This window comes from Leptonychotes weddellii, chromosome 13 (assembly GCF_054177405.1).
Source record: "Leptonychotes weddellii isolate Sample4059 chromosome 13, ASM5417740v2, whole genome shotgun sequence".
Classification (NCBI taxonomy): domain Eukaryota; kingdom Metazoa; phylum Chordata; class Mammalia; order Carnivora; family Phocidae; genus Leptonychotes; species Leptonychotes weddellii.
In genome coordinates this window covers 15,337,999-15,365,407 of record NC_138381.1, presented here as the reverse complement: position 1 = coordinate 15,365,407, position 27,409 = coordinate 15,337,999, and the positions used below count along the sequence as shown (strand labels likewise).

General features: G+C 40.4%; 1 protein-coding gene and 1 pseudogene across 2 annotated transcripts in view; one reads left to right on the top strand and one right to left on the bottom strand.

Annotated features, from left to right (window-relative positions):
- MALT1 (MALT1 paracaspase) overlaps window positions 1–27,409 on the top strand; it is a 57,766-nt gene that overhangs the window by 18,941 nt on the left and 11,416 nt on the right. The window contains exons 3-10 of one of the 2 annotated variants that reach the window (XM_081801115.1): window positions 1,107–1,228; window positions 6,256–6,415; window positions 8,229–8,407; window positions 8,962–9,058; window positions 9,572–9,604; window positions 12,387–12,413; window positions 14,963–14,995; window positions 20,412–20,615. In XM_081801115.1, the coding sequence (XP_081657241.1) occupies window positions 1,107–1,228; window positions 6,256–6,415; window positions 8,229–8,407; window positions 8,962–9,058; window positions 9,572–9,604; window positions 12,387–12,413; window positions 14,963–14,995; window positions 20,412–20,615 (855 nt within the window). The remainder of the gene's footprint in view (window positions 1–1,106; window positions 1,229–6,255; window positions 6,416–8,228; window positions 8,408–8,961; window positions 9,059–9,571; window positions 9,605–12,386; window positions 12,414–14,962; window positions 14,996–20,411; window positions 20,616–27,409) is intronic. The other variant, XM_081801116.1, reaches the window with a different exon arrangement.
- Window positions 1,833–2,304, bottom strand: LOC102745765 (small ribosomal subunit protein uS17 pseudogene; annotated as a pseudogene).

Here is a 27,409-nt window from a genome sequence, read left to right as displayed (position 1 = left end):
TTCTTCCTTCCTGGAAGGCAGCTAACCCAGTTTTATGTATTATAATCTTGGCAAACGTAGAATTTCCTAACTTTGGTTTCTTTTGTGTCCGTTATCTGTTGCCGCATAACAAATTACCCCAAAACCCAAAGCTTAATACAACAACCATTTTTTACTCCACATGGTTTCTGAGGATAGGAACCTGGAAATGGCTTAGCTGGGTGGTTTTGGCTCCGGTTCTGGCCTCTGATGAGGTGAGGGTCAAGCCGTTGGGGCAGGGCTGCAGCTGTCTAGGGTTCAACGGGTTGAACTGTCCTCTTCTCGGGTGGTTCTCTTACATGAAAGTTTCTTTCCTTATCACTTGGGCCTCCCACAGGGCTGCCTGAGCATCCCCATGATGTGGCAGCAGGCTTCCCCAGAGGGAGTAAGTGAAAGGGAGACGGCTGGGGGGGCTGGAGGGGGGTGGGGGGGCGGCGGGGAGGTAGTTCCATAATTGACTTAGGATTTTCTTTAAAGCTGTCCCAAGCTTTGATGCTGAGAGTCATTTCTCAGATGAGAAGTATCACATGTGTCGGATTTATATCCTGCTGTTCTGTTTCTGTGCCTTTCTGCGTACAGAGTGATTTTCATTTTAATGCTAAATCATGGCACTGAAATAAATGTGTCTTGAAGACCTTTTCAGTGGCCACCGCTTGCAGCAGTGCCCCTAAGTCAGTGGGAGTGCCAGCCACGTGAGCGTTTACGACCGAGTTTTGGAAGAGTTGGCACTGAGACCTGTATCACGCCTGCTGTCTAGCAGACATCTATTGTGTAAGGTGCATCCTGATTTCAGAGGGGTTGGGACATGAAAAAAATACTTCTAAGAATTGAAGAAAGATGGCAAACAGTTTTCTCCCCCAGCCATGGGAAGTACAGTAAATGAAAGTCTTCTGTGGATGAGTTTCTTTCCTCTTGGTTTTACAAAGCCTGGAACTCACAGAGGCATAATCTGGCAGGGAGGGAGATATGAATGGGCAGTTTACAGCTAGGATGAATATACAGGTTATTTCCAAAATACGTTTTGGTTTCAGAAATGTAAACAAGGAAAACCTCTCTTCCGTGACTGACTTTTTTTTTTTTTCTTTAAGGCATAAAGATCACTGTCAACCCAGAGTCAAAGGCAGTCTTGGCCGGACAGTTTGTGAAACTGTGTTGCCGGGCAACTGGACATCCCTTTGTACAATATCAATGGTTTAAAATGAATAAAGAGGTAACTTTTTTAAGTATTTTACTTCCCTTATCATAAAAAGAGAGAATGATAGCAAATTATTTAGCATCATTATCCTCAGTGTGTTTTTTGGAACTTTGATCTGATAGACATGGCTGTGTTATTACTGAAGTAGTCAATAATCATTATTTTGGTAAGACGGTTCCAAAAGTTGTCTTACAAAAAAATGGTAAATGGGGCACCTGGCTGGCTCAGTTGGTTAAGCATCTGCCTTTGGCTCAGGTCGTGGTCTCAGGATCCTGGCATCGGGCTCCATGCTCAGCAGGGAGTCTGCTTCTCCTTCACCCTCTGTCCGTCCCCCTACTCATGTGCTCTCTTTATCCCTCTCGTTCACTCTCTCAAATAAATAAAATATTTTTTTAAAAATGGTAAGCAATAATAAAATCAATTCTCTAGACTCTAAAAATTGTAGAAATCAGTATTATTACTTAGAACAACATTAACAAATAGTAAATACCACCAGTACATTCTAACATACCAATCCAGAATTCCTTAACAACAAATTATGTTCCAACCAAAATCTCTCTCTCTTTTTTTTTTTTTTGAAAATAACTTTATTTTCTTGGGCTGTGTGTGCCCTCTAGTCTCAGAACTTCTGGAATGGTTTCTTGGGCCAGCAGCCTGTGTGACTTTGATCACATTGAAGCACACAGTCTTGCTCAAGGGTCGGCACTCACTCACTGTGACAGTATTGCCCATCCGGACGTCCCTGAAGCCAGGGGACAGGTGTACGGACATAGTCTTGTGGTGTTTCTCAAGGCAGTTGTACTTTCAGATATGGTGGAGGAAGTCTCGGTGGATGACAGTCTTCTGTACCTTCATCTTGATCACCACACTAGACAGAATCTGCCCTCAGATAGAGACATTACCAGTAATGGGGCATTTCTTGTCGGTATAGGACCCTCAGTGACCTCCTTGGACATTTTGACACACAGACCAAAGTTTTTATGGTATTGTAGGAGCTTCTCTTTACCAGTTTCTCCAAGCAGGTCCCTCTTCTTATTTTGAAAGATGGTTGGCTGCTTTGGGTAGGTGCACTCAGTATGAATGTCCACCATCTTCCCGACCACCTGAAAAAAGGAAACCAAAATCTTTAAAAATTTTTTTTTTTTAAAGATTTATTTATTCATTTGAGAGAGCAAGAATGAGAGAGAGTACATGAGAGGGGGGAGGGTCAGAGGGAGAAGCAGGCTCCTCGCTGAGCAGGGAGCCCGATGCGGGACTCGATCCCGGGACTCCAGGATCATGACCTGAGCCGAAGGCAGTTGCTTAACCAACTGAGCCACCCAGGCGCCCGGAAACCAAAATCTTTAATTAAAAGATTTTTAAGGTGCCACGGAAGGCTAATGGAAGATTATTTTAAATGTTCCACGTAACTATTATATCAAAAGATTTAGGCTATTGTGGTAGATTCTGAAGTAAAATTCAGGCTGGTGGAGTGGGGCATTATTCTTTTGGTGGAAATATTGTATCCCTGCACCACCCAATAATTTAAAATTACATATTGGAATTCTTTTTTCTTAAAAGTTCTTTGAGCTAGGGGTGCCTGGGTGGCTCAGTTGGTTAAGCTTCTGCTTTCGGCTCAGGTAATGATCCCAGGAACCTGGGATCGAGCCTCGCATGGGGCTCCCTGCCCAGCTGAGAGTCTGCTTCTCCCTCTGCCTCTGCAGCTCCCCTTGCTTGCACCCTCTTGTTTTCTCTCTCTCTCTGTCAAATAAATAAATAAAATATTTTTTAAAAAAAAAGTTCTTCGAGCTCCTGTGCCACTGAGTGTTCCCACTGGGCTGGCTAGCCCATGTTGAGTCTCGCTTTGGTTGGCTCCTCTCTTCTCCCACTCCACCTCCCCTAGCCCCCTTCCTTCCTAGATTATACCTTGAAACTCCATACTCTTTTCAGCCTGTTAGTCAAATAACTAAGCTTTCATCCAAATTCAGTACTAAGTCTACATTTGCAAACCTGAAACTAAGTTAAAGAGCCATTCTAAGGTCATGATCTTTCCTTTAATGGGATCATCCTGTGCCTTAGAAGAAATGTGTGGTGTTACACAATTTTTTATTCCCATCCCTTACACACAGGTAAGGTAGAGCCGCTGAACTGTAGTAAAAGGTTGCATGTAGGCTTTGGTGCTGGACAGGCCTGTGTTGGAACCCTGAGTGTCATTTTTTGTGATATGAATTCCTGTCATCCAGGGTTATAAGAATTTAATAGACAATGTGTTTCATGTACGTAGGCTTTCAGGAGATGGTAACTAAAGCTATTTTTCACATTTTCTCAATTGCAAAGTTGCTTTTATCTTAATAAATGTCTTTTGAAAAGGGAGAAATGACAGATAAAACTTGGTACATTAAGCATATTGTTTGTAAAATATGCCCTGATTTGAGAAAGGTAAAAATGTAGGAGGTAGGGAGTACTTCTTAGATTAGAAGAGTTGTAATAGATTTTGAAGCCCTCACGAGCTCGAGTTTTGTCAGGCTACCTCTATGGCCATGAGGTTATTTTAAGAGATACTCACTGAACAAGTACTTGATGAGCTCTTGTTTTGTGCCAGGCCGTGATCTCAAGCCGTGATGATGAAGCACTGACACACAGGGTCGTGCTCTGGTGGGGAGAGACAGCAAACAAACAGAATTCTTTGAGTTAAGAACTACGAGGAGAATCAGCAGGGTGATCTAAAGTGAGATGCCACTAACCGTCTTAAGCAGAAGTAACATAATAGGATTTGTGTTTTTAAAACACAAAGCTGCCGCTTGAAGAGAAGCAAGAGAGAAGCAGGAAGACCATTTAGCTAATGCTTGTGCTAGGCTGGAAATAGTGGCAGGGCAGTGGAAAGGGAACAGAGTGCTCAGGTCAGGTTATTTTAGAGGGAGAGTTGATCACACCTGATACGTTAGAGGTGGAGCATGAAGAAAAAGGAAGAGAGATCAAGGATGACCCTGGGATTTTTTATGGAAGCACCCGGGGACGTGTTATATACTGAGGTATTGAAGATTGGGAAAGAAATGGATTTAAGGAGAAAAATCAAGGATTGGTTTTAGATGCATTAAGTTCAAAATGCCCATTAGACATCTACATGAATCAGCTAGGCAGTTTGGATATCTGGAGAGTCTTTGAAAGTTTATGTTACAGAAGACAAACCAGTAAAGAGACTAAGAAGAACCTGAAAGAGAGATGGGAGGAAACCCAGCAGAGGATGGTATGAAGCCTAAAAGGGAAGGCATTTCAAGAAAAAAGGGGTAGTTAACATTTTCAGTGCTGCTGAGAGGAGGGGGTGCGTGTCAAGGGAGGCTTGTTTGGGGTTTTTTACTTATTTAAGATACAAAGGACTAGAGTATGTTTTCGAGAGTGATACAATAGAAGAGAAATAGATGGTAAAGCAGAGAGAAAATTGCAGGAGCAAGGTCAGAGCGGATGGAATTGACAGGAGAGGAAAAAGTTTTCCTCTGCCCTCTTATGTTCATTCTCTGGGTTCCTGTGAATTAACTGACAAAATACAGATTGACAAGAGAAGAAGTTTATTCGTATGGGAACTTACAAAGGAAGTAGCTCCATGACTAGTTAAAGTTAAAGCCTTACATACCTAATTTAGGGAAAAGGGTGGAGGGACAAAGGCCTCTATGAGAGGAACAGATGGATTTCTTTAAGAAATACAAAGGGGTTTCTAGAAGAATAAACAGGAGATAAGAAAGTTTGACCATGTTTATTCATGTGGGTGAAAGTGGTCTTCCCATCTTCATCATTGGCCATAAAACTCTCCTGGAGAGGGGATTTGTAGTAGGTTTATTCTTGGTCTCCTTCCTGGATAAAGCCACCCTGAAGAAGGAATTTATGGTAACCTCATTTCCCAGAAGTGTCTACTTTTGATCAGATAGGGGAGTCTCTGAGAAAGCTGCTTTCTGCACCTGTTGATCCCAAATGTCTGCAGCTTGAGCTAGTCTACATACCAAGTCTGAGGTTCTGAGTGGATCCCCACAGATCCTAAGCCCAAGTAGCCTTTGCCAGGAAGACGCATTTTCCATTTTAACAGAGAGCAGAGAGCAGTTATAAAGAGATACATAGATAGCTTTGGTGGCAGGAAGAGGAGAGTTTCTATCTGAAGTCGGTAGCTGAGAGAAGCAGGGTTGATTGTAGGAGGTTTGAAGAGACACAAAATATGCATTAATAGTCTAGTAGAAAAGCAGACAGTACATTAACATGGTGCCAAGTGCAGCCTGCCATCCTAGTTGTCAAATCCTCAGCAGAATGCTCTTGCTCTGGTGCAGGTTCTGAAGGGGCAAGAGTGGAATTCAATTGGTTGGGGTTTGGAGAGGGATACTTTTGAAAGGGAACTAATGTAATATAACAGGGCACTCGACTAAGCCCCTTGACCATGTGGCAGAAGTGCACTTACAGATTGATGAGAGCAGCAAAGGTGAAAGAAACCTTAATGTGGTGACCAGAGCCCTGGGGGAGAGCTTGGCAAACCCTTGGGTGGCCATTTCTTCCCATCACTGACATGCTTTCCATAGCCCTTCCCTGCCCAGACCCTGAAAGAAGAGTGGTGGTTCAGGAGTCTGTCCTTTTACAGAATTTTGCAGATGAGAAAATGGGGTCTCAAGGTGAAATAACTTGCTTAGGTACTCACAGCTAATTTGGCCAGAACTGAAATGAATAGTCGGGCCTAACCTTCCGTGTTATTTATAAGTTTGCCATTGTAGATTCTTTAAATACTAATGATTTGAACAATTTTAAATGACAGAACAGATACTTTTCTGTTAGTTTCTGGAAGATCTGTGGACAAGATCTTAACTCTCTAGTTAATGGATTTGTAAGAGTGTGGATTTCTAAGACTTTAGTCTTAAATTATTCAAAATGTTGTTTGTTTTTTTAAGTAAAAAATATTTTAGAACTTGGGGGGGAAAGATGCTTTTCAAAGCTCCAAAGAAATCAACACATTTTTTTGCATGGCACATTTTTATAAGGCATGTTTTGATGAGTCATTCATTTACATTCTCTTACTGATTCTTTCACAGATCCCAAACGGAAATGCATCAGAACTTATTTTTAACACAGTGCACGTAAAAGATGCAGGCTTTTATGTCTGTCGAGTTAATAATAATTTCACCTTTGAATTCAGCCAGTGGTCACAGCTGGATGTTTGTGATGTCACTGAAGTAACAGAAAGCTTTCAGGGTAAGTGATAAATTAAGTTGAATATTGGGATGGGAATTGCCTTATTTTATTTTGAATGTTTACTTGAATTTCACAATATCACAAACAGGACCGGAAGTTCATGTACGTTCTTATCACCAGTTGGTCAGACTTTATCCCGTGTGCTTTGGTCCCTTCTCCACAGACATGTGCACATGCAGATAGATGCCTTAGGCCGGCCCTGCCACTGGCCTCTGCAAACGTCCCTCCTATTTCTTTCTACACTGTGTGTCTTTCTCCCAAACTGTTGCATTACACTGACAAAATCATGTTGCGGAATAAAACTTCTAGAGTTGCCTTTGGCGTGAAAGGGCAGGTAGCGTATCATTCCCCACAATAAAGCATTTCATCAGACTGTTTTTCTCCTCTCTGTCATTCAGCTTCTTAGGACAGTAACTAGTACTGATTTAAAAAATCAACCTATTCTAAAGAGTAGCCATCAGATGTTATTTTCTGTATTCACAGTCACAGTCAAGAACTATATTGTCATTTTACCAGACAGAAAGAATAGGTGGGAAACAGACTTGTTGTCACCTGTCTCCATTCTTCTTTCTCAATTTAGCTTTTCCTACACCTAAATAAATAATCTCTAAAAATAGTCATTATTAAACAAGGGAATTATGTCTTTCTAGGATATTTCTGTGCGTGTAATGAACTTTAATATGTTTATAAATTAAATCCTATTCATTCAGCAAAGACTGATCACCTGCAGTGTGTGAGACACTGAGTTTCATGATGGAGACTTGGTATTGGGTAACAATGACAAGTCCTCCTTCCTCGAGGACCTTAGAGCAACACATGAGGGTTCAATAAGTAACATTTTCTGGGGGCGTCTGGGTGGCTCAGTTAAGCACTGGACTCTTGATTTCGGCTCAAGTCATGATCTCAGGGTTGTGAGATTGAGCCCTGTGTTGGGCTCCGTACTGAGCGTGCAGTCTGCTTAAGATTCTCTCTCTCCTCCTCTTCCCCCACCCCCTATGGGTGCACACGTGCACATGCTCTCTCTCTCTCTCTAAAATAAATAAATCTTTAGGGGCGCCTGGGTGGCTCAGTCGTTAAGCGTCTGCCTTCGGCTCAGGTCATGATCCCAGGGTCCTGGGATCGAGCCCCGCATCAGGCTCCCTGCTCAGCGGGAAGCCTGCTTTTCCCTCTCCCACCCCAGCCCACCCCACGCTTGTGTTCCCTGTCTCGCTGTCTCTCTCTGTCAAATAATAAAATCTTAAAAAAATAAATAAATCTTAAAAAAAATAATAGTAATAATGCTTTCTGGTTTCTGCCTTAGGAAGAAATGCTAGCAATCATCCATCCATATTTATTCCATGCTAAAACTCCGTCTTTTAATAAGTTAAACCGCAGAATGTAGAACTTTCTGTGTTGAATGTGAGTATCACTCAAGATGTTAATAAGTTATTTGCCCCCACCAAAAAGAATCTGTGGCCAAACATGTGTGGAAACCACTTGAACTATTTTGCCCTTCTAAATAAACAGAGCATATAACACTTAAAGCTCTGAGGAGTCCTGCAGTAAAAAAATCTGTTTAACTCTGTTTAACCCAGAATTTTCTAAACATACTTGTCTACAGCATCCTTTTATCCACAGAACATCTCTTAGTATTTCTAGAAGTGTCACAGTTTTATGAAACAGTTTTAGGAGGTACTGTTAAGGATTATAAAAAATAACTTGAAAACACCTTTTTATGTTGTTGGTTTTTTTTTTTTAGTTAAAGGGGGAAAATTTTTTCTTACTGACCTAGGGATTTTATTTATGTTCAGTGATATTTTTCTTTTAATTTAAGGAAGTGTGGATGGCATCTCTGAACCCAAGTTGCAAATCTGCGTTGAACCAAGGTCCCAAAAGCTGATGCTTGGTAGCACATTGGTCTTACAGTGTGTTGCTGTTGGAAGCCCTATTCCTCACTACCAGTGGTTCAAAAATGAATCACCATTAATACATGAGACAAAAAAGCTATACATGGTAAGAAGTTGGTTATTTGGGTATTTTTTTGTGTAGATATATAAAATAAGTAGTATAATTGAAAATTAAGACAAACATTAAAATTCATATTCGTTGAGGTGTTTTAATGTTTTCCTTATTTTCATTTCAAGTCCCTTGTTATTCAGTATTAACTCATTCTTATATTTACAGAAATGCTGGAACATAACACTAGCCCACATCTAAGGGCTTATACTAAAATGTCAGATAGGGGCGCCTGGCTGGCTCAGTCGGTGGTGTGGGCAGGTCTTCATTGTGGGGTTGTGAGTTTGATCCCCACATTGAGTGTAGAGATTACTTAGAATAAAATCTTTAAAATGTCAAATAGTACTATACCTAACTCACCATTATTGGAATCATTGTATCATTTGCCTGCTAATATTTAATCTAATAATAAATGGAAATAATCTAAGAATGTCTAAAGTCCTCTTAAATGTTACAGGTTTTTTTTCCTAATTCAAAATAAGTTTCTCTCCAAGCCAATAAAATTAAATTGAAAGGAAATGTGTGTGTGTGTGTTCTGATATTGATAACAGGTACCTTATGTGGATCTGGAACATCAGGGAACCTATTGGTGTCATGTATATAATGACCGAGACAGTCAAGATAGCAAGAAGGTAGAAATCATCATAGGTAAGTAATCTTAGTGTTCTGATAAGTGGAGTAGAAATTATATAAAATGAAATATTAAAGCAATGGAAATTCTGCTTTTTACCTCATTCTATTTAATGTCGTGTTAAGTATCCAGAGTTATATTATTTATATAGAAAGTCGAGAGAATACATACTAAATTCACAATCATAAACATTTGTGGCGAAAAAAAAGTATTCTTTAAAACTTTAGTTATAAAAAAACTTTAAGTGGGAAAAGATTTTTAATAAAACACTTTTAAAAACCAGGCATCACAGACATAGAAAGGAAAGAATGATCATTAATCAGCAGTCCCCATTATAAAGTTTGTAATCTGGGAGTTTGCTCTGCTGAAGCTTAATGCATTTATAGTTAAGTTGTCAACAGTAGGAGGGTTGATGCATATGTTGGTTTGCCAACATATTTCTATGATACTTATTTCTCTGTTTACCTGATGGCTGCCCTTCCTAAGATCATGAATTACAGTATATTCACATTTGTTTTCTCTGGAACAAGGAAGAACAGATGAGGCAGTGGAGTGCACTGAAGGTAGTGTAATCCTTTGGTTTGAAACCACATACCCTGCATGCTGGTTCCTCTGGGGGTTGGTGGAGTGCTCTAGCCTGCTGAGTGCAGTGATGGAAAAAATACTAGCTATAAGAGAAATTTCACTGAGCCTCAGGATTTGTAAATTGCCAGGGACATTGTTAAACTGACACACTATTAAGGTAACTAATTTTCCATTGATTTTCTATTGCATATGAGAAGAGCATTTCTGTACATCTTACCAATAGGAAACATTTACAACTAATTCTTAATGTTAATTTTTATCTTTACAAAATTCGTTAAAAAGATGGACGGCTATACTACTATGGATAATTGTTTAAATGACTTTAGCCATCCTTTTAGCCATGATTATTTGCTGTTCAAATGTAAATGTGGCTTTTGTGAGAGTTTCAGGACAGGCAATTTCTTGTTAAACACATTTTATCAAATGCCTAATATTTCTGTTTCAGTATAAAATTAGTAAGATCCATTTTTTGAAGCTCTAAGTCTGTAGATTAATCTACCGTGTCATCTTTACCATAATATATAAAGAGAACTGGAAAATCTATTTCAACATAAGCTTTTAAATTTAATTATGCAAAGCATTGTACATAAGTTCTAATGAGTAAATTTTAATACTTGTTACCTTCCCTTAGTACATCACATTGTTTTACAGAATCTGGTTTGTAAATAGCAAAGTATTTTTTCAATTTCTGCTTCTTTAAACTATTAGATAATCTTGGGCTCTACTTGGATAAAGTAAAAAACAAAAAAAGTTAAATCTTTTGTTTCCTGGGTTTTCCTGTCTTTTGTATCTCTATGGTATCACGCTGAATTGTTTTGTCCTAATGCATACTTTTGAACAGGAATTCTCTAGCGTAAGGGGAATTCCAATCCTGTTGTCCATAGAGGCCTTACACGAGGGAAGCTAAGTGAAGAAATCCTAACAAACTCCTCTTCCTTGTCTTACGTTTTCTTTGCCTAATTGCATGATTTTTAAACTTTCCAAAGTTGAATATCTCTAAGAACAGATATAAACTAGCCCTGCTGTTCGGCTTCAGGGTGATGCATGGAAATTACTTGCTGTGCTGTTTCTTTACCTGTATGATTATCTCTGTAGTCTTTACAGTAGCAAGCACACTGTCAAATTCTAATTTTCACATAAGCCTTTCAGCACACTTAGAGATGAAGATCCAAGCATGAAAACTACTTCAGAAATTTCAAATGGGAGAATTAGATCCAACTTTTCTTTCTAAAAAAGTGTAAATGTTGAGATGTTTCATAATTGGTGGATTGACACATACCATTAACAGTATCCTACATCAGATCTTTTTTTTTTAACCTGCCTAACATGATGTTACTTATCTCACTTTATGTGTTTTGTTAAAGATATTTGGTCAGGACAAAAGGTGGGGATTGAGTAAGTGAAGCTCAGGGGATTTTTTTAGGGCAGTGAAACTATTCTGTATGATCATTGTAATGGTGAATACATGTGTGCAAGTTTTTAAAATCATTTAGTAGGAGGTCAGGGGAGGGGGAATCCCAGGATGGAATGCAGAATGTGACCAGAGAATCTAAATGCGTTACAAATGTATGCAGCAACCTCAGTGAAGAAGGGAAGGAAGAACAAGGTGCTGACCTAAGTAACTAGAAATGAATGAAGTCTATAAGACAAGAGGTAAAAGAAATTGTATGGAGCCCTGTACTCTAGTTGATGATGCTCTTCCGTTGACTTTACATCACAGATAAGAATAAGTTCCTCTGTATGCACAAACAATGAATCATGGAACACTTCATCTAGAACTAATGATGTAATGTATGGGGATTAACATAAGAATTTAAAAAAAAAAAAAAGAGTAAGTTCCTCTGTGACATCTTATCAACAGCATAACATTCGTAATTTACTGTTAATGTTAATTTGCATCTTCATAAGATTTGTAAAGGAAAAATAGATGGCTATAATGTCATGGGTATTTGCTTAGATGATTTTATCTCTCCCTTAGCTGGAGAGTACGGGTTAATAATTCTGAAACCACTGTACCTCCAAAAACACATTCCACCAGTCTAAGCGTAAGGAAAACATCAACTAATCCAAAGTAAGAGACATTCCACAAAGTCCCTACCAGTAACCTTCACAACTGTCAAGGCCATCAGAAACAGGGAAAGCCTCAGAAACGGTCACAACAAAGATCCCAAGGAGACCTCAGAAAATAGAATGTGGTGTCCTGCATGGGGTCCCGGGGGAAAAAAGAACATTAATGGTTCATTAGTTGTGACAAATACACCTTACTAAACATAAGATGTTAAAACACGCTGGGTATGGGTGTATGCAGGAACTCTTCTTTACTGTCTTCACTTTAGTTCTGTAAATCTCAAACTATCCTAAAATTAAAAGTTTATTAAAAATGAAGAAATCATTTGAGATTGTTTCTTAGTTTCCCAAAGTTTACCATTGAGACCACAGACCTATCCCTTGACTGTTTCTGTCCCAAAAGGCCAGAATATCTAAAACTTTGAACAAATGGTGAATGAGTCTGTTCAGCTTTTTGTCATTTAATGAAAGTAGCAATAGCTCAAAGTTCTACACGATATCAACAGTAGCATTCTTTCATGCTTGGTAGTTGCATGGCTTCTCCCTGAAGGCATTTGAAAAGTTCTAAACTAATGAAATATTATAACATGATTTAATAGCTTGAAACCTGCTTTTCTGATTAGTCTTACTACTTGTACTAAGTTGGCAGTTTGATTATTTAAAACTAATTTATTTTCTCTTATTTCATTTTAGATGAATTAAATAATCTTGGACATCCTGGTGAGTAATATAAAACATTAGCTTGAATACAATAACTAGATATTCTTCTACTGTAGTACTAGTAAATTTTTTCGTTATTAAAATAATATAATTTAGGGTTGAAATTAGTACTTATATGAAGCATAATTTCATGCAAGTGAAAATATTAAAAATATTCTAGATTATAGGACTGCAGAATAAGTATACTGCAGCAAGAGAAAATATCAATGTATGTTTTTATCATTGTGTATAACTCTGTCATAAAAAGGCAGTTAATGGAGTGTCTTTTTTTTTTTTAAGATTTTATTTATTTACTTGACACAGAGAGAGAAAGAGAGAGAGAACACAAGCAGGGGGAGTGGCAGGTAGAGGAAGAGGGAGAAGCAGGCTCCCCGCCGAGCAAGGAGCCTGATGTGGGGCTCGATCCCAGGACCCTGGGATCATGACCTGAGCGGAAGGCAGTTGATTAACCAACTGAGCCACCCAGGCACCCCTGGAGTGTCTTTATTTGAAGTAAAAGGTGTGTGATTGAGAATCATTGGTGTTATACAGAGAAATAGGTCGTCATGGACCATTAAGAGATGGACAGCAGGGACGCCTGGGTGGCTCAGTTGGTTAAGCATCTGCCTTTGGCACAGGTCATGATCCTGGGGTCCTGGGATCAAGCCCCAAGGTGGGCTTCCTGCTTAGCAGGGAGTCTGTTTCTCTCTCTCCCTCTCCCCTCCACTCATGCTATTGCTATCTCCCTCTCTCTCTCAAATAAATAAAATCTTTAAAAAAAAAAAAGAGGGGCGCCTGGGTGGCTCAGTCGTTAAGCGTCTGCCTTCGGCTCAGGTCATGATCCCAGAGTCCTGGCATCAAGCCCCGCGTCAGGCTCCCTTCTCCACGGGAAGCCTGCTTCTCCCTCTCCCCCTCCGCCTGCTTGTGTTGCCTCTCTCGCTGTGTCTCTCTCTGTCAAATGAATAAATAAAATCTTAAAAAAAAAAATAATAAGAGAGAGACTGATGGCAGAAGTATTCATTACTCTCGCCAATTTTAATCAGATTTCTGATTAAAGCTGAAAGGAAAGCCTCAACTATGGTGAAAAGCATAGTAATACTGAAGACCACGTAAAGATAGGGGACATCAGCATGGGCCTGAGATCCTGAAACGCAGTGATGGAGCCTGTGAAAATATCTGAAACTAAAACCTTACAGGAGTAGTTTAAGAAGTCAGTTACATCATTTAATATTTACAGTGATCCCTCGTCTTCTCACATGTTATTTCTCATTATTTTAGCACCGTAACTAGTCTGCTTAGTTTCGTGCCCATATTTTACTAATAAACCTCTATTATCGCAAGTGATGATCGGGCTGTGCCCATTACACAGATGCAAATGAGCCAAACCGGAAGGCCTCTGTTACGCGTATGCTGTCCTCCTGAGGGGCCTCCCAGGGACGTGTGCTTCAGACATCCAGACCCATGCAGTGATGGAGCTAGTTGTTTCTCTCGGTCTCATTAGAATCCTCTTTTCCTAAGTTGGTCTCTCATTTCTTGCTGTTCAACGAACACTGTGAAAAGTTATTTCAGGAAAACTTTTGTGAGAAACCACCACTAAGCTTCTAAGATTTTCCTGGCCCCCTCTTTCATTATATCCTTATTCCTCAAGAATCAAGAGATGCCCCCAACACTGAGTTTTTGAAAAAGAAAATTTTTAATGAACTTTTAATAGATTCCTATAGTTACATATATTATTAAGAATGCAAACAGAGTTACCCTGTCTATAATAGTAGACACATTATTGACTCAACTCCCATCTTTCCCTGCATCTTTTCCTGCATGGTCGTATTTATTTTCATTTTATGTATGTAGATGGCAAAGAGCATGGACTATGGAGTGAGACTTAGAAGCTCAATTACTTTGAGCAAATGACTCAATCTCCCTGTGCCTCAGATTCCTTATCTATATTATGGAGGAAGTATATACCTCATAGACAAGATGAGGCTTATCTAAATCCATTATATTTAAAACACCTAGAACAGTACCAGGCAAGTCTTCAGTAACTGCTGACCATTCCTGCTACTGCTTAGTACCACCACCCACCATTTCCAGACTAATTTCTCCCTAGCATATTAAAGATTACTACCCCCAGCTATGGTCATTAATTACCAAAACAGTCCCCTGTCCTGATTCTACTCTGTCCATCCAGGTATATTTATCAAGAATATTAGGGGCTCCTGGGTGGCTCAGTCGTTAAGCGTCTGCCTTCGGCTCAGGTCATGCTCTCAGGGTTCTGGGATCGAGCCCCATGTCGGGCTCCCTGCTCGGTGGGAAGCCAGCTTCTCCCTCTCCCACTCCCCCTGCTTGTGTTCCCTCTTCGCTGTGTCTCTCTTTGTCAAATAAATAAATAAAATCTTTAAAAAAAAATAATCTGAAAATATTAAAATTATTAGTTAGCTGTTAGAAACCACATTCTGTCTTTTGATGCTGCTGATGTTATTGTTCATTGTTTCCATATATCTTTAACCCTGCAGATGTTTGTATCATGGACAAAAACACCTTATCTTTTTTATATTTTTATCTTTTTGTAGACAGTAAAGAGCAAACAGCTGATCAGCCTTTGGGTGAGTAGAGCTTTAAAATGCTTGGTCCAGGGGTGCCTGGGTGGCTTGGTTGGTTAAGTGTCTGACTCTTGATTTTAACTCAGGTCTCAATCTCAGGGTCGTGAGTTCAAGCCCCACATTGGGCTCCATGCCTGCTTAATAAATAAGTAAATAAAATGCTTGGTCAAAATAGGGGCACATGGGTGGCTCAGTCAGTTGGGCGTCCAACTCTTGGTTTCAGCTCACGTTGTGATCTCGCAGAATCTGCGTGAGATTCTCTCTCTTCTTCTCCTTCTGCCCCTCCCCACCCCACTCGCAAGCTTTCTCTCTCTCTCTAAAATGAATAAATAAAATCTTTTTTTAAATAAGTAAATAAAATGCTGGGTCAAAATGCAGTTTTATAATGCTTTTATGGTGGTCATGAGGGGGATTCAAGATATTTTAATTTGACATTATAAATATTTAAATGACACTGAGACCAAATGTTTTATTTTGGATATTTGTAAAAGAAATTGTAGAACAGGGATCTTAAAAAGATTATGAATTCAGTTTCTGGGACCTAGTCAACTTCTGTGGAGCAATTTCTTTGTTTTGGCAGCATGCAAACAAACAACTAGGTAAACAAGAAACTTGCACATGTTACATAGAAGTGATTAATCCTGTGTCTTAGTGAGGTTAGAGATCGGGGAAGCAGGAGAGGTTGCAATAGCAGCTTTATATTTTAAAGAATGAGTAGAGGGGCACCTGGCTGGCTCAGTCAGTGGAGTGTGCAACTCTTGATCTCAGGGTTATGAGTTCAAGCCCCGCCTTGGGTGTAGAGATTACTTAAAAATTAAAAAAAAAAAAAAGAATGACTAGAAGGACCTTTCAGACAGAGGAAGCATGAAATTGCAAGCACACCGTTGTAGAGAATGAGCTGGTATGCTGTATTTTGGGAACTGCAAGTAACACACAGTCCTCTAGAGCACAAAGAGAAGGTGGGAGAGAAGTCGGAAGACGCCAGCCCTTGAGGAGCCCCGTTTCTCATGCAAGCCATTGGAAGGAAACTTGTTGATAGAGGGCTGTGATTTGTCTCTCTGAAAGGCCAGCCTTGTATGGGTGGAGAAGGTAAACTGGAGGGAGACAATGTTTTGGTTAGGAGAAAAATTAAGAGACTGTTGCAATAGTCTAGATAAGAAATCATGGGAATCTAAACAAGGATGGTACCAGTGGGAATGCAGAAGACAGAGCAGACTCGGAAGACCTTTAGGCGATGGAATCAGTAAGCTGTTCTCATGACCTTGCTATAGGGCATAAAAAGTAGAGAGGAATCACCATGTCTGCTTGGATTCCTGGTTGTCCCACTAGGTGGGCAGCAATAATAGTCCACTGAGTTAGAGAATACAGAATGGAAGGCAAGATCCAGAGGGTAGATGACTATCCATTTGAGACGTAACCTGTATGAGGTATTTGATCACATCTAGGTGAAGATATACAGCAGGCATTTGTGTATATGGATCTGGAGCTCGGAGGGGCGGGGAGCGGGAACAGGATTAGAGGTAGAGTTAGGAGCATCATCAGCATAGAGATGGAAATTCAGACCAAGCAGTAGCATACATGAGATTACCACAGACCACAGAGAAAAGGGCACAAACTGGGTAACCTTTGTGGGGGGTGGGGATGGGGAGGGGAGTCCATACAGTATTTTTTAACAGAATCAGTTGTCATTAATCAGGTATTATATCAAAATTTAGATTTCTAGGTTCTTTTGAAAAGTGGTAGCTTTTGAGGGGTAGCTTAGCTGTGCTAAAAAGTGGCTGCCCCCTTAGAAGGGTCTCGTACTCCTCTGTCTTCCCGTTGTACAACCTTGGGCCTACTTCACTCTCTCCCCCTCCCCGTCCTCCCCTCCTTCCCCACATAGTCTTGCTGTGTAGCTAAATTTTTTCTTTACATGGTGTCTGGGTCTCAAAAGTGGGAGTCGTCTGGACTTCCTAAGTTTAGACCCAGAACTGGCAAGTGTCACGCCAAATTATGTTGTTCAGAGAGAATCACAAGGCAGCCCAGGTTCGGGGCCGGAGCTGGCTTGCGGGTCTATACCCTGAGGGCAAGGATAGCGTGGCTCCTTGGAGGTCACCACACCTTCTACCACATCTGGAGAGGTAGGCTTCGACTTGACTTTATAGGACATAGAGATTAAAAGATTTTGTGCAGACCAACAAGGACTGTATAGTCAGTCAAATTTGGTGCTAATACTCAATTTTTGATAGCCAAGTGTTTTTATACTTAACAAATACCTAAATAGCACTTAATCTGTATCAGGTTCTTTTCCAGGTACTTACAAATATTACTTATTTTAGAGGAGGTAAGATGAATAACGCACTATTCAAGTAATTACACATGGAATTAATACAGTAACATTGTACCCGTTTTTGAAGAATACATTGCATTAAGCTTTGGAAGATGCCGAGGATCATGTAGTTAAAATAGCTTTCTGAAGTGGTTTTATTATTCTGTTGCTTAATCAACTGGCAATTTTGTTTCCTTTTTCCAATAAATGGTTTGTGTTCAAGAAGTTGTGGGTGGCTCTTACAGTAAATGTTTTTCTTCAGAAGATTTCTTCCCTCTATTTTATCACTTGCAAGCCATCATGAATTGCTTATGTAGTTGCTATTTTGAAATTGTCTTTGATTCCTTGCCCTTATCTCCCCAACTTTGCATTTTACCACTTCTTTCTCTGTCGTATCTCTAAAGTCTGGCTTTTCCTTTTCCTTTCTACAACCAATTCCTGGCATGGGTCTTTGTCATCTCTTACGTTGACCACTGCAGTCTGCTTCTCTATTCCAAATGCACCCCAGTTCGCCTGTCACTCAGGAACTGTATCACAAGTAGATTGAGCAAGGTAAGATTTACTTACCCATCATCTTTATTACCATTACACTCGAGAAAGTGCTCTAAGACATTTTAGGAATTGGCTGTTAAAAACTGTAATTGGGTAAAATTCTTTTAAGGTGCCATGGTCAACTACTGATACATATATTTTGAGCCACATAGTTCTTAAATTGTTGAACCCTGGCCTTCTGTAAACTGTACCGAGTGTTCTTTCTAAATAGATGACTAAATCCATGAATAAAGAGTTGACATTAGCAAAAAACATGCTTAGTTTGAAAACTGGTCTTTCCCCCTAGACGCCAGTGAATTTTTTTTTCGGTTATATTTCTTATAATTGTTTTTTGCCAGTAAAACTTAGTCTAGGACGTATATTAGAATTAAATTAGTAGGGGCGCCTGGGTGGCTCAGTCGTTAAGCATCTGCCTTCGACTCAGGTCATGATCCTGGGGTCCTGGGATCGAGCCCCATGTCGGGCTCCCTGCTCAGTGGGAAGCCTGCTTCTCCCTCTGCCACTCCCCCTGCTTGTGTTCCCTCTCTCGCTGTTTCTCTATCTCTGTCAAATAAATAAATAAAATCTTTAAAAAATAATAATAATAATTATAATATTCCATCAAAAAAAAATGATTTACAAACACTTTACTACCTGCATAACTTTGGGACCCGTGATTTGGGCTGTAGCATGTAAGCCACACACACATTCTCTTACTTCCCCCACTTAGAGGTAGACTGCACTGAGTCTGTCACTGTATCGACGGGTCTAAATTCTGATGGGGTTGATGGACTCACAAAAAATGCACTGAGAATTTTCTTTCTGTGGATTAGCCAGCTAACAGTCTTGCCATACAGTGGGTACTTTGATGTAAGAGCACAGATTTAGTTTATTTAAGAAGAAATTAAAACAAACAAAAGCAACATTAAGTTTTATACTGCCTCCTATTGAATTCTATCCTGAGTGTCCTCAACTTTTTCAATGATTTTTAGAACTAAAGGCAGTTCAGTAGCAACTTTATGTCTGAATCTTTGTGTTTTAAATAGTCTTGATAATTGACCTTTTCTTTTGAATAAAAAATTATCATTTATGTAGGCCTTGAAGTGACTTTTACTGAATTAGAAATGTTTAAGTATGATTTCATTTTTTTCTAAAATACATGTACTAATAACAATAGGCAACTTGCAGGAAGCCTCTAAGACTGTGAATGTTAGAATAAAGATGTCATGACAAGATTGAGGCTTTTCACAAAGTGGGGTTTTCTTTCACTCTGAGAGAGCCCCGTTCTAGAGTTGGCACTGGTTTTTCTCCAGACCTGGCTTAACACTGGTCCTAAATGTTCTGTGGAAAGAAAAGACATTTTACCAAAGATTTTTCATCAATTTAATGATTTGAAACATCTGAAATTCTACCCCATATTGCAGACATCAAGTCAGCAATGGGATTATTTATGCCTGTTTCAATTTCAGGAGAGTAGTAGTCATCATTTATAAAGAAACTACTGAGCAGCATTTAGTGACAGAGGATGGTCACCTAGTCCTGGCCTGTGTCAGTCGGCGGCTCCCAATCCTGCCCTGTGCGGCTCCTCAGCCAGTTGGCTGGGCTCTGCCAGGTGCCCTGGTTACACCTTGTCCGCTGCTTCCTGGCACCTCTGGCACGGTTTGCGCCTGAACCTGCGCTGCACGTCCCCACTGCCGGTCCTCACAGGTTCCTCCCTTCAGGGCACGGTCTCCGATCTCTGTCCACTAACAGCACCCCAGACCAGCCTTCTACAGCCACTTCAGGACAAGCTCTACACGTGGTAAAGCTAGCTGGTACTTTCTAAGGCATAGGTGTGGGTCTGTTTGCCCCTTAAAAACAGAAATTCCTCATACGAGAGTACATCTTTGAGCAAAGTCTCTGCACTAAGGTCAGAAAATAAACTGTTAAGATATTCATACAAAAGGTCTTCACGTATCCCCAAGGTCTCCCAAACAGGATGTTTTTGTTTTGTTTTGTTTTTTTAAGGAAGCCGAAAGGAGACAGTACATCATCTGAAAAAATACAGATAGAGTTCTTGTTAAGTCCCTGCTTTTCTCCCTCTTTGGTTTTCCCCATACTTGCTCTGACGAGAATTTGTCCTGTTCCTCTTTTTGGTATTTCTTTTGTTTTTAGCCTCTTTCCACTGTCAGCAAAACAGAACCTAATTTGATGGGAACCCAATTTACTAACATTGCTTGTTTAAATTTGCTCTAAAAGTCTAGTTGAATATTCTTTACTAATTTCTTTACTAACTGAAAAAAAGTATTAATTTAATATGTGTTACCATTACGCTTCATATGCTGCTCATAAATATCCTTTGCCTGGTTCTCAAAAACATCAATAAGTTTCGTTTCATCAGTTATCAACCCGTGTTCCTCAGGAGAGTATACCGTATAAAGTGGCCTACTACATAAAGTGATAGTTCTAGAATGAAATTAAATAATGAGATCTTGTTTGTAAAGTATATGTCTTATTATAATTATACCACTTCCATAGGTTTTATTTTAATCTTTATATCCTCCTCTAAATCCCCTCTCTTTTTTTTTTTTTTTTTAACAGCAAAGGACAAGGTTGCTCTTTTGATAGGAAATATGAATTACTGGGAGCACCCCAAGCTTAAAGCTCCTTTGGTGGATGTGTATGAATTGACCAACTTGTTAAGACAACTAGATTTCAAAGTTGTTTCACTGTTGGATCTTACTGAATATGAGATGCGAAATGCTGTGGATGAATTTTTACTACTTTTAGACAAAGGAGTATATGGTAAGATATTTATAATCTTTGTTTTTATAATTATCCACTCTTCATTGTACAAGTTAAGTTAGGTTAAGAGATAAAAATCAGAGAACGGTGTGGTAAGTACGTCCAACTGAAGAGTTTTCTTCTTGTAAAAATGATGGATTTGATCTTCATTCTGTAGTTCCATGGGAATTACTAATTAGCTCAACGTCTTTACTTTCATGTCTGTTGTTTTATCAAAACAATATTGTTCTTATTCCTATCTTAGGTGATTTTTTTATTGATAAAATTCAAGTACAGTGAAGCTCAGTGACCAGACAGCACATTGTATAGTCATATGTGTACAGTCCTGCTGGGTGTGTGCGTGTGTGCACGTGTGTGTGTGCGTGTGTAGTACAAAGGGAACCAAGTGTACATTCTGTATGTTTTATTCCTTTTTCTGACTATTGCCTGGTATTTTCTAGTCCTTTAATGGGAACTGGAATTTAGCAAGGATATGTTGGTGAATGAAGCATATGAAAACAATTTGTGGGGCGCCTGGGTGGCTCAGTTGGTTAAGCGACTGCCTTCAGCTCAGGTCATGATCCCAGGGTCCTGGGATCGAGTCCCGCATCGGGCTACCTACTCTGCGGGGAGCCTGCTTCTCCCTCTCCCACTCCCCCTGCTTGTGTTCCCTCTCTCGCTGTGTCTCTCTCTGTCAAATAAATAAATAAAATCTTAAAAAAAAAAAAAACAATTTGTAAACGAAAGCTCTACACAAACATAGTTAAAGGTGGACCTCCACAAAAATTCTAATGGTAAATTTGTAATCGTTTTACTCATTCTCTCATTTAAATGTTAAGAACACCACGTTTATGGTAAAGATTTTTTTTTTTTTTTAAAGATTTTATTTATTTATTAGAGAGAGAATGAGAGACAGAGAGCATGAGAGGGAGGAGGGTCAGAGGGAGAAGCAGACTCCCCGCCAAACAGGGAGCCCGATGCGGGACTCGATCCCGGGACTCCAGGATCATGACCTGAGCCGAAGGCAGTCGCTTAACCAACTGAGCCACCCAGGCGCCCTATGGTAAAGATTTTTTAAAGAGCCAGAATATGCCTTCAGTAGTAATTTCTTCGGTAAGTTACTTGTACTGGGTAGAAGCACACACGGAAGGCCAGCAGCGGGATTATCTGAGCTGTATCTCCCGGGGTGCACGCACAGTGGTACCCTGTGCTCACAAACGACCACCAGCACAGAGGCATCTTCAGGCCTGTCATTAGGCATGCCGGGGATAAATAGAAAGTATCGGTTTAGTTTCTGTATCTTTCAAATTATTTTACTTCAATAATTTCTAATAATTTCCCCGAGCAGGGAGCGCGATGTGGGGCTCGATCCCAGGACCCCGGGATCATGACCTGAGCTAAAGGCAGACGCTTAACGACTGAGCCACCCAGGCGCCCCTGATTATGCTCATTTCTTACTGACATTATCACCTTAGCTTTAAGCCCTTTGTCTAGCTTTTTTTTTTAAGTTTTTATTTATTTATTTGTCAGAGAGAGAGCACAAGCAGGGGGAGTGACAAGCAGAGGGAGAAACGGCCTCCCCCACTGAGCAAGGAGCCCAATGCGGGACTTGATCCCAGGATCCCGGGATCATGACCTGAGCCGAAGGCAGATGCCCAACCAACTGAGCCACCCAGGCGTCCCTTGTCTAGCTTTTTAAATCAAAACATTTAATTGCCCCTGCAAAGTCGAGAATCAGAAATATTAAAAAGCTGTGGCAAGAACAGCTCAGCTGAGGCTCCCCCAAGCCTCCTTCTCCCTCTCCCTCTGCTGCTCCCCCTGCTTGTGCTCTCTCTCTGTCAAATAAAAAAATTAAAAAATCTTAAAAAAAAACAAACTCAGCTGATGCTGAAACTTTGCCCCAATATAAAAACATCATCTTGGAGTACAGAATACAAAAGCATATTAAAGCAAAATGGCAGCTGAAGGAAGCTAGAAGCCTTTTAAATCCTACTGATTCGTGTCTTAACAGGGGGACTGCATTATATTTTGAAGTATTGTGAATACCCCAAACATCAGGCACATCTGCATTAAATGCATAAAAGTGTGGTAGAGGCCTGAGGGTGAGGGCCGTCCTCCTGCACCTTGCCTTTACCTCCAGTTGGCAGCCCCAGGTCCCGGCTAGTATCCTGCGGGGGGGGCAGGGGGGAGGCCGAGGCAGAGCCGTCGGAATTCCAGCGTGAACAACTTTAGATGTGAAAAGCACAGACACTCAAGTTTATGCCCTTTTATATCCTGTTGCCCGTGGGTTTGTAGAAGAAGCAAAAACTGCAACAGAACAGAAAATAGGTAATTCACTTCTAAAACATATAAAACACTCGAAGAGCAGGAATAACTGATTTCTACTACATGTCCTTACAGACAAATGAAGATAAAGATCTCCAGTTATCATATGTATAGAGAGTAACTGTTTGGCTCGGTATCTCCCCCACCCTGTGCCTTTCTATACTCATCTCCTGTGGCAGCTTCGCTGTGCTTTTGTGGAAAGGATATTGAAGGAGTCTGGTCAGAATATGGCGAAAGCCTTATTTACTCTAGAGGAGTCGTTCGGCTCAGCAGAGCTGAGTGGTGAAGCAGGAGGCCTCAAGTAAGCTCGTTCGTGTCCAGCACTCTGGCCTTTCTGCTGACCAGTGTATAACTAGAACCAAGTTAGTTAAGTTTCATAAGCCCAAAAGGATTTATGAAGTGGGTAGACTACCATAAAATGAGGTGATTGCAGAATAAATAAGACAAAATGATCCCTGCGCCTGGCCCACTAAAAATATTGTGGCTATTGTTATAATTTCCTGAATTCCATTTTTCCTTCATCTTTAGATGGGAGATTTGAACCAGGTAGCATTCCACTTGAGGCCTCAATTAGAGAAACCCAGCTTTCATATGTCATTAATATATTAAGGTTCAGCCCAAGAGTTCATTTGAAAAAAAAAAAGGAGTTTTTAAAACATTAGTGTAGTGAAGCCATGAAAAACCAGTACGCTGACGTTTTGTATTTTCTAGAGCAAAGGTCCCTAGAAAAGCAGCAGTAGATTATTAAGAGACAGTGCTGTGGGAACACGGTGGTTGACCTGGCCAGCATCCAAATTCTGGCTCTGTCACCATTATATCCATAGCCCAGGTAAAGGAGTGTGTAGGTATTGAAGGAGATACAGAAAATAAAGAACATGACTTATACTCTCAAAATTATAAGTCCCTTAATATAATGAGAAAAAAAAATGCTTTTTTGGAGTCCAAATACCTAGCATCTCTATGAGTTTAAGCAAATCATTTGATCTTTTTAATTTCCTCAAGAATAAAATAAGGTTATAGGGGCGCCTGGGTGGCTCAGTCGTTAAGCGTCTGCCTTCGGCTGGGGTCATGGTCCCAGGGTCCTGGGATCGAGCCCCGCATCAGGCTCCCCCCTCCGCGGGAAGCCTGCTTCTCCCTCTCCCACTCCCCCTGCTTGTGTTTCCTCTCTCGCTGTGTCTCTCTCTGTGTCAAATAAATAAAGTCTTTAAAAAAAAAAAAAGAATAAAATAAGGTTATAAATCATTTAAAGGTTGCTTATATGGATTAAAATCAGCTCATGTATATGAAGGTGCTTTCAAAACCATGAAAAAGCTATACCACTGTGTAAGATTAATGTCTATTGTGATTTTTATCCAAGAAATTAAACCTACAAAGAACTGTAGGGTGTCCCCGAGTGGTGCTGCAGGGCTTCAGAGCGGGGCGAGCCTGAGGTGTGTCAGAAAGCTAGAAACTGGACAATAACCTGCCGAGCGTTCTGAGCCTGAGAAGACCCTTGAGGACTTGTCACGATCTGGGTGGATGGGAAGGAGTCACCAGAGCAGGGTCATGAAGGTTAGAAATAAGCAGAGCTTGCTTTCAGAAGCGGTGAACAGACCAGTGGGGAAGACCATCCCATCTTGTACGCAGGTCCCCCGCTACGGGAATGCAGAGCACTCCTGCGACACCTTCCATAAGCCCAAGTGGCCTACGGTGAAGAAGCACTTACCATGCATTTGTATGGAAAATTTTTTGAGCGTTCCCAGACCCAAACAGGCTTCTCTAATACCTAAGGACACATCTTGCTAACAGATGCACGACACAAATGGAGACAAAGCCCAGAGGCTCACAGACACCGTTCACAGCTGGGGCTGCTGCTGGGGTGCCCAGGGTGCTTCCCGGGGAAGGAGCCTGAGGTGCCGCTCGCGCTGCCCCTACGGGGCTTGTGCTCGCTGCAAACACACACTCAGTGCTGTTTTTGCTTTTGCCTTTTTTCGTCAAAGCAGAAATCCTCTTCGGGTTTCTTTTGATTAGCAAAAGCAGGTACTAATGTAGGTCTTCCGTAAAAGCCAAGTGGTCTGACGCAGACTTAAAAAGCAAGGGGTACCTGTACTTGACAAAGAAGTACGCATTTTACTCTTCTGAAGTGTACAATTCAGCAGCTTTTAGTATATTCACAGAGTTGTGCATCAGTCACCCGATTCCAGGACATTTCATCACCCCAAAAAGAAGCCCCATGTCCATGAGCAGTCACTCTTCATTCCTCCTTATCCCAAAGCCCTGGCAACAACACATCCACTTTTTAGCTTTATGGATTCGCCTTTTCGAGACATTTCATAGAATGGAATCATTCCATACGTGTCCTTTTGTGTCCGGCTTTTTTCACTTAGCATACTGTTTTCAAGGTTCATTCGTGTTGTTGCATTATTTTTATGGCTGGATAATCATCTGCTGTATGGGCCTACCACATTTCCACTCATCAGATGGACATTTAGGTTGCTTAAACTGTGTGGATGTTATAAATAACACTGCTGTGAACATTCGTGTACACATTCTTGTGTGGACACACATTTTCAGTTCTCTTGGGTGTATGTACCTTGGATTGGATTGCGTTTGCTGTTGCTGGGTCACATGATAATTCTGAGTTTAACTTTTTGAGGAGCTGCCTCAGCTCTTTGCAAAGCGCGTGCACTTTGTTGTATATTGTATAGTCCCACCAGAAGTAAATGAGGTTTCCACTTTCTCTACATCCTTGCCAACACTTGTTACTGCCTGTGTTTTTAATATAGCCGCCCTAGTTAAGTGCGAAGTAGTGTCTCATAGTTTTGTTTTGCTTTTCATGTACTTATTTGCATTTGTATATCCTCTTTGGAGAAATGTTTATTCAGGTCCTTTGCCCATTTTTTATGTGGGTATTTGTCTTTTTATGGTCAAATTGAAGAGTCCTTTATGTATTCTAGACACGGGTTATCCTTTTAGATACATGCTTTGCAAATATTTTCCCTCATTCTTCGGGTTTTCTTTTCACTTGATCTTCATTGCTTAGTGTATTAAATCTACTCCCTGTGTCATGATTTTCAAAACGCTCCCTATCAGTGCACACTCACTTCCATTTACAATGATAATTGGATTCCTTGCCAGGCTGGTCTCCTTTCTATGAGCTGCCATTCTCCGTCCTCACCTTGTTTATTTCTGCTCTGCCTGCCTCTCATGAACCTCACTCTTTCTCTGCCTTTCTAGATTGCACCCAGGCTCTCAAGGCCACCCACTGCTGCTTCACCTCACACTGATTCCTCTCTGCACCCTATTCCTATCGGACAGGGTTTCCTTAATCACATAATTTATGGTATTTCATTATGTGCTGACTTTCTTTGTTCTTTAACTAACAACATGAGCAGGACTGAATGAGTTGCAAGCATCCTGGGGCAGGAACTTTGTCTTCCTTTTCTTTTTCATTTCTTTCAATGCCTACATGATTTCATTCAGGGCACAGATGAGATAGAATAAACCCACACTTAATAAATGGATTGCCCATTTTGTCATTTTTTACCTGAAATGTTACACATGAAAGAACCATGTTTCTCATTTTAGTAGGAGTTCAAGTAGACCGGGGTCCCGCCCTCTAGGACCAAATGAAGCACATTGTTTTAGTGTTCAAAGCCCCATTCTTTGCTAGGAATAGGGACTATGGATACAAAGGATTAGCTTTTCTGTTGTTCCCTGTCTAAACGCCTTTTTACTGTTAACGTTAGAATACCATAGAAAGAGGTCGTCATATCCAGAATTCTGAGAAAGCAATGTCAGTGGGCCCTAGAGATTGCATGCCCAGAGGAATATGTCTTCACAAGTATTTCTATCAAATATTTTAATAAGCCCATACTGATATTCTTGGGGGAGTTTTTGTACAGCCAAAACAAACTTCAAGAAAATCTTCAGAGTTGTTTGGTGCAGTTTTTATAGTATCATTTCTCAGTAAAGAAATAATGACTCATCTATGGAATACTAAAAGGAACCCAAATTTTAGATTATTAATTCAAGAGACTCTAGATGGAAAATTAGTGATATTTATATCTCATAACAAAAAGAAAAAATAATCCATGAAATTAGATTTCCCTTCTTTGCTTAGAAAAAGCTACATTTAGGGGCGCCTGGGTGGCTCAGTCGTTAAGCATCTGCCTTCGGCTCGGGTCACGATCCCGGGGTCCTGGGATGGAGCCCCGCATCAGGCTCCCTGCTCTGTGGGAAGCCTGCTTCTCCCTCTCCCACTCCCCGTTTGTGTTCCCTCTCTCACTGTGTCTCTCTCTGTCAAATAAATAAATAAAATCTTAAAAAAAAAAAAAATACAGTACTTGAAGACTGTTGTCTTCAAATTTAGTTAACATTGTTTTTATAATTGGGTATCCTTAAATAAGCTTGCATTAACTTTAAGAAAACAAAGTCTGGTTTTTTTTCTAAAGCGTGCTACATGCATGTTCAGAGTGCAATTTAGAATTAATTTTTACCTCCTTTTTTTT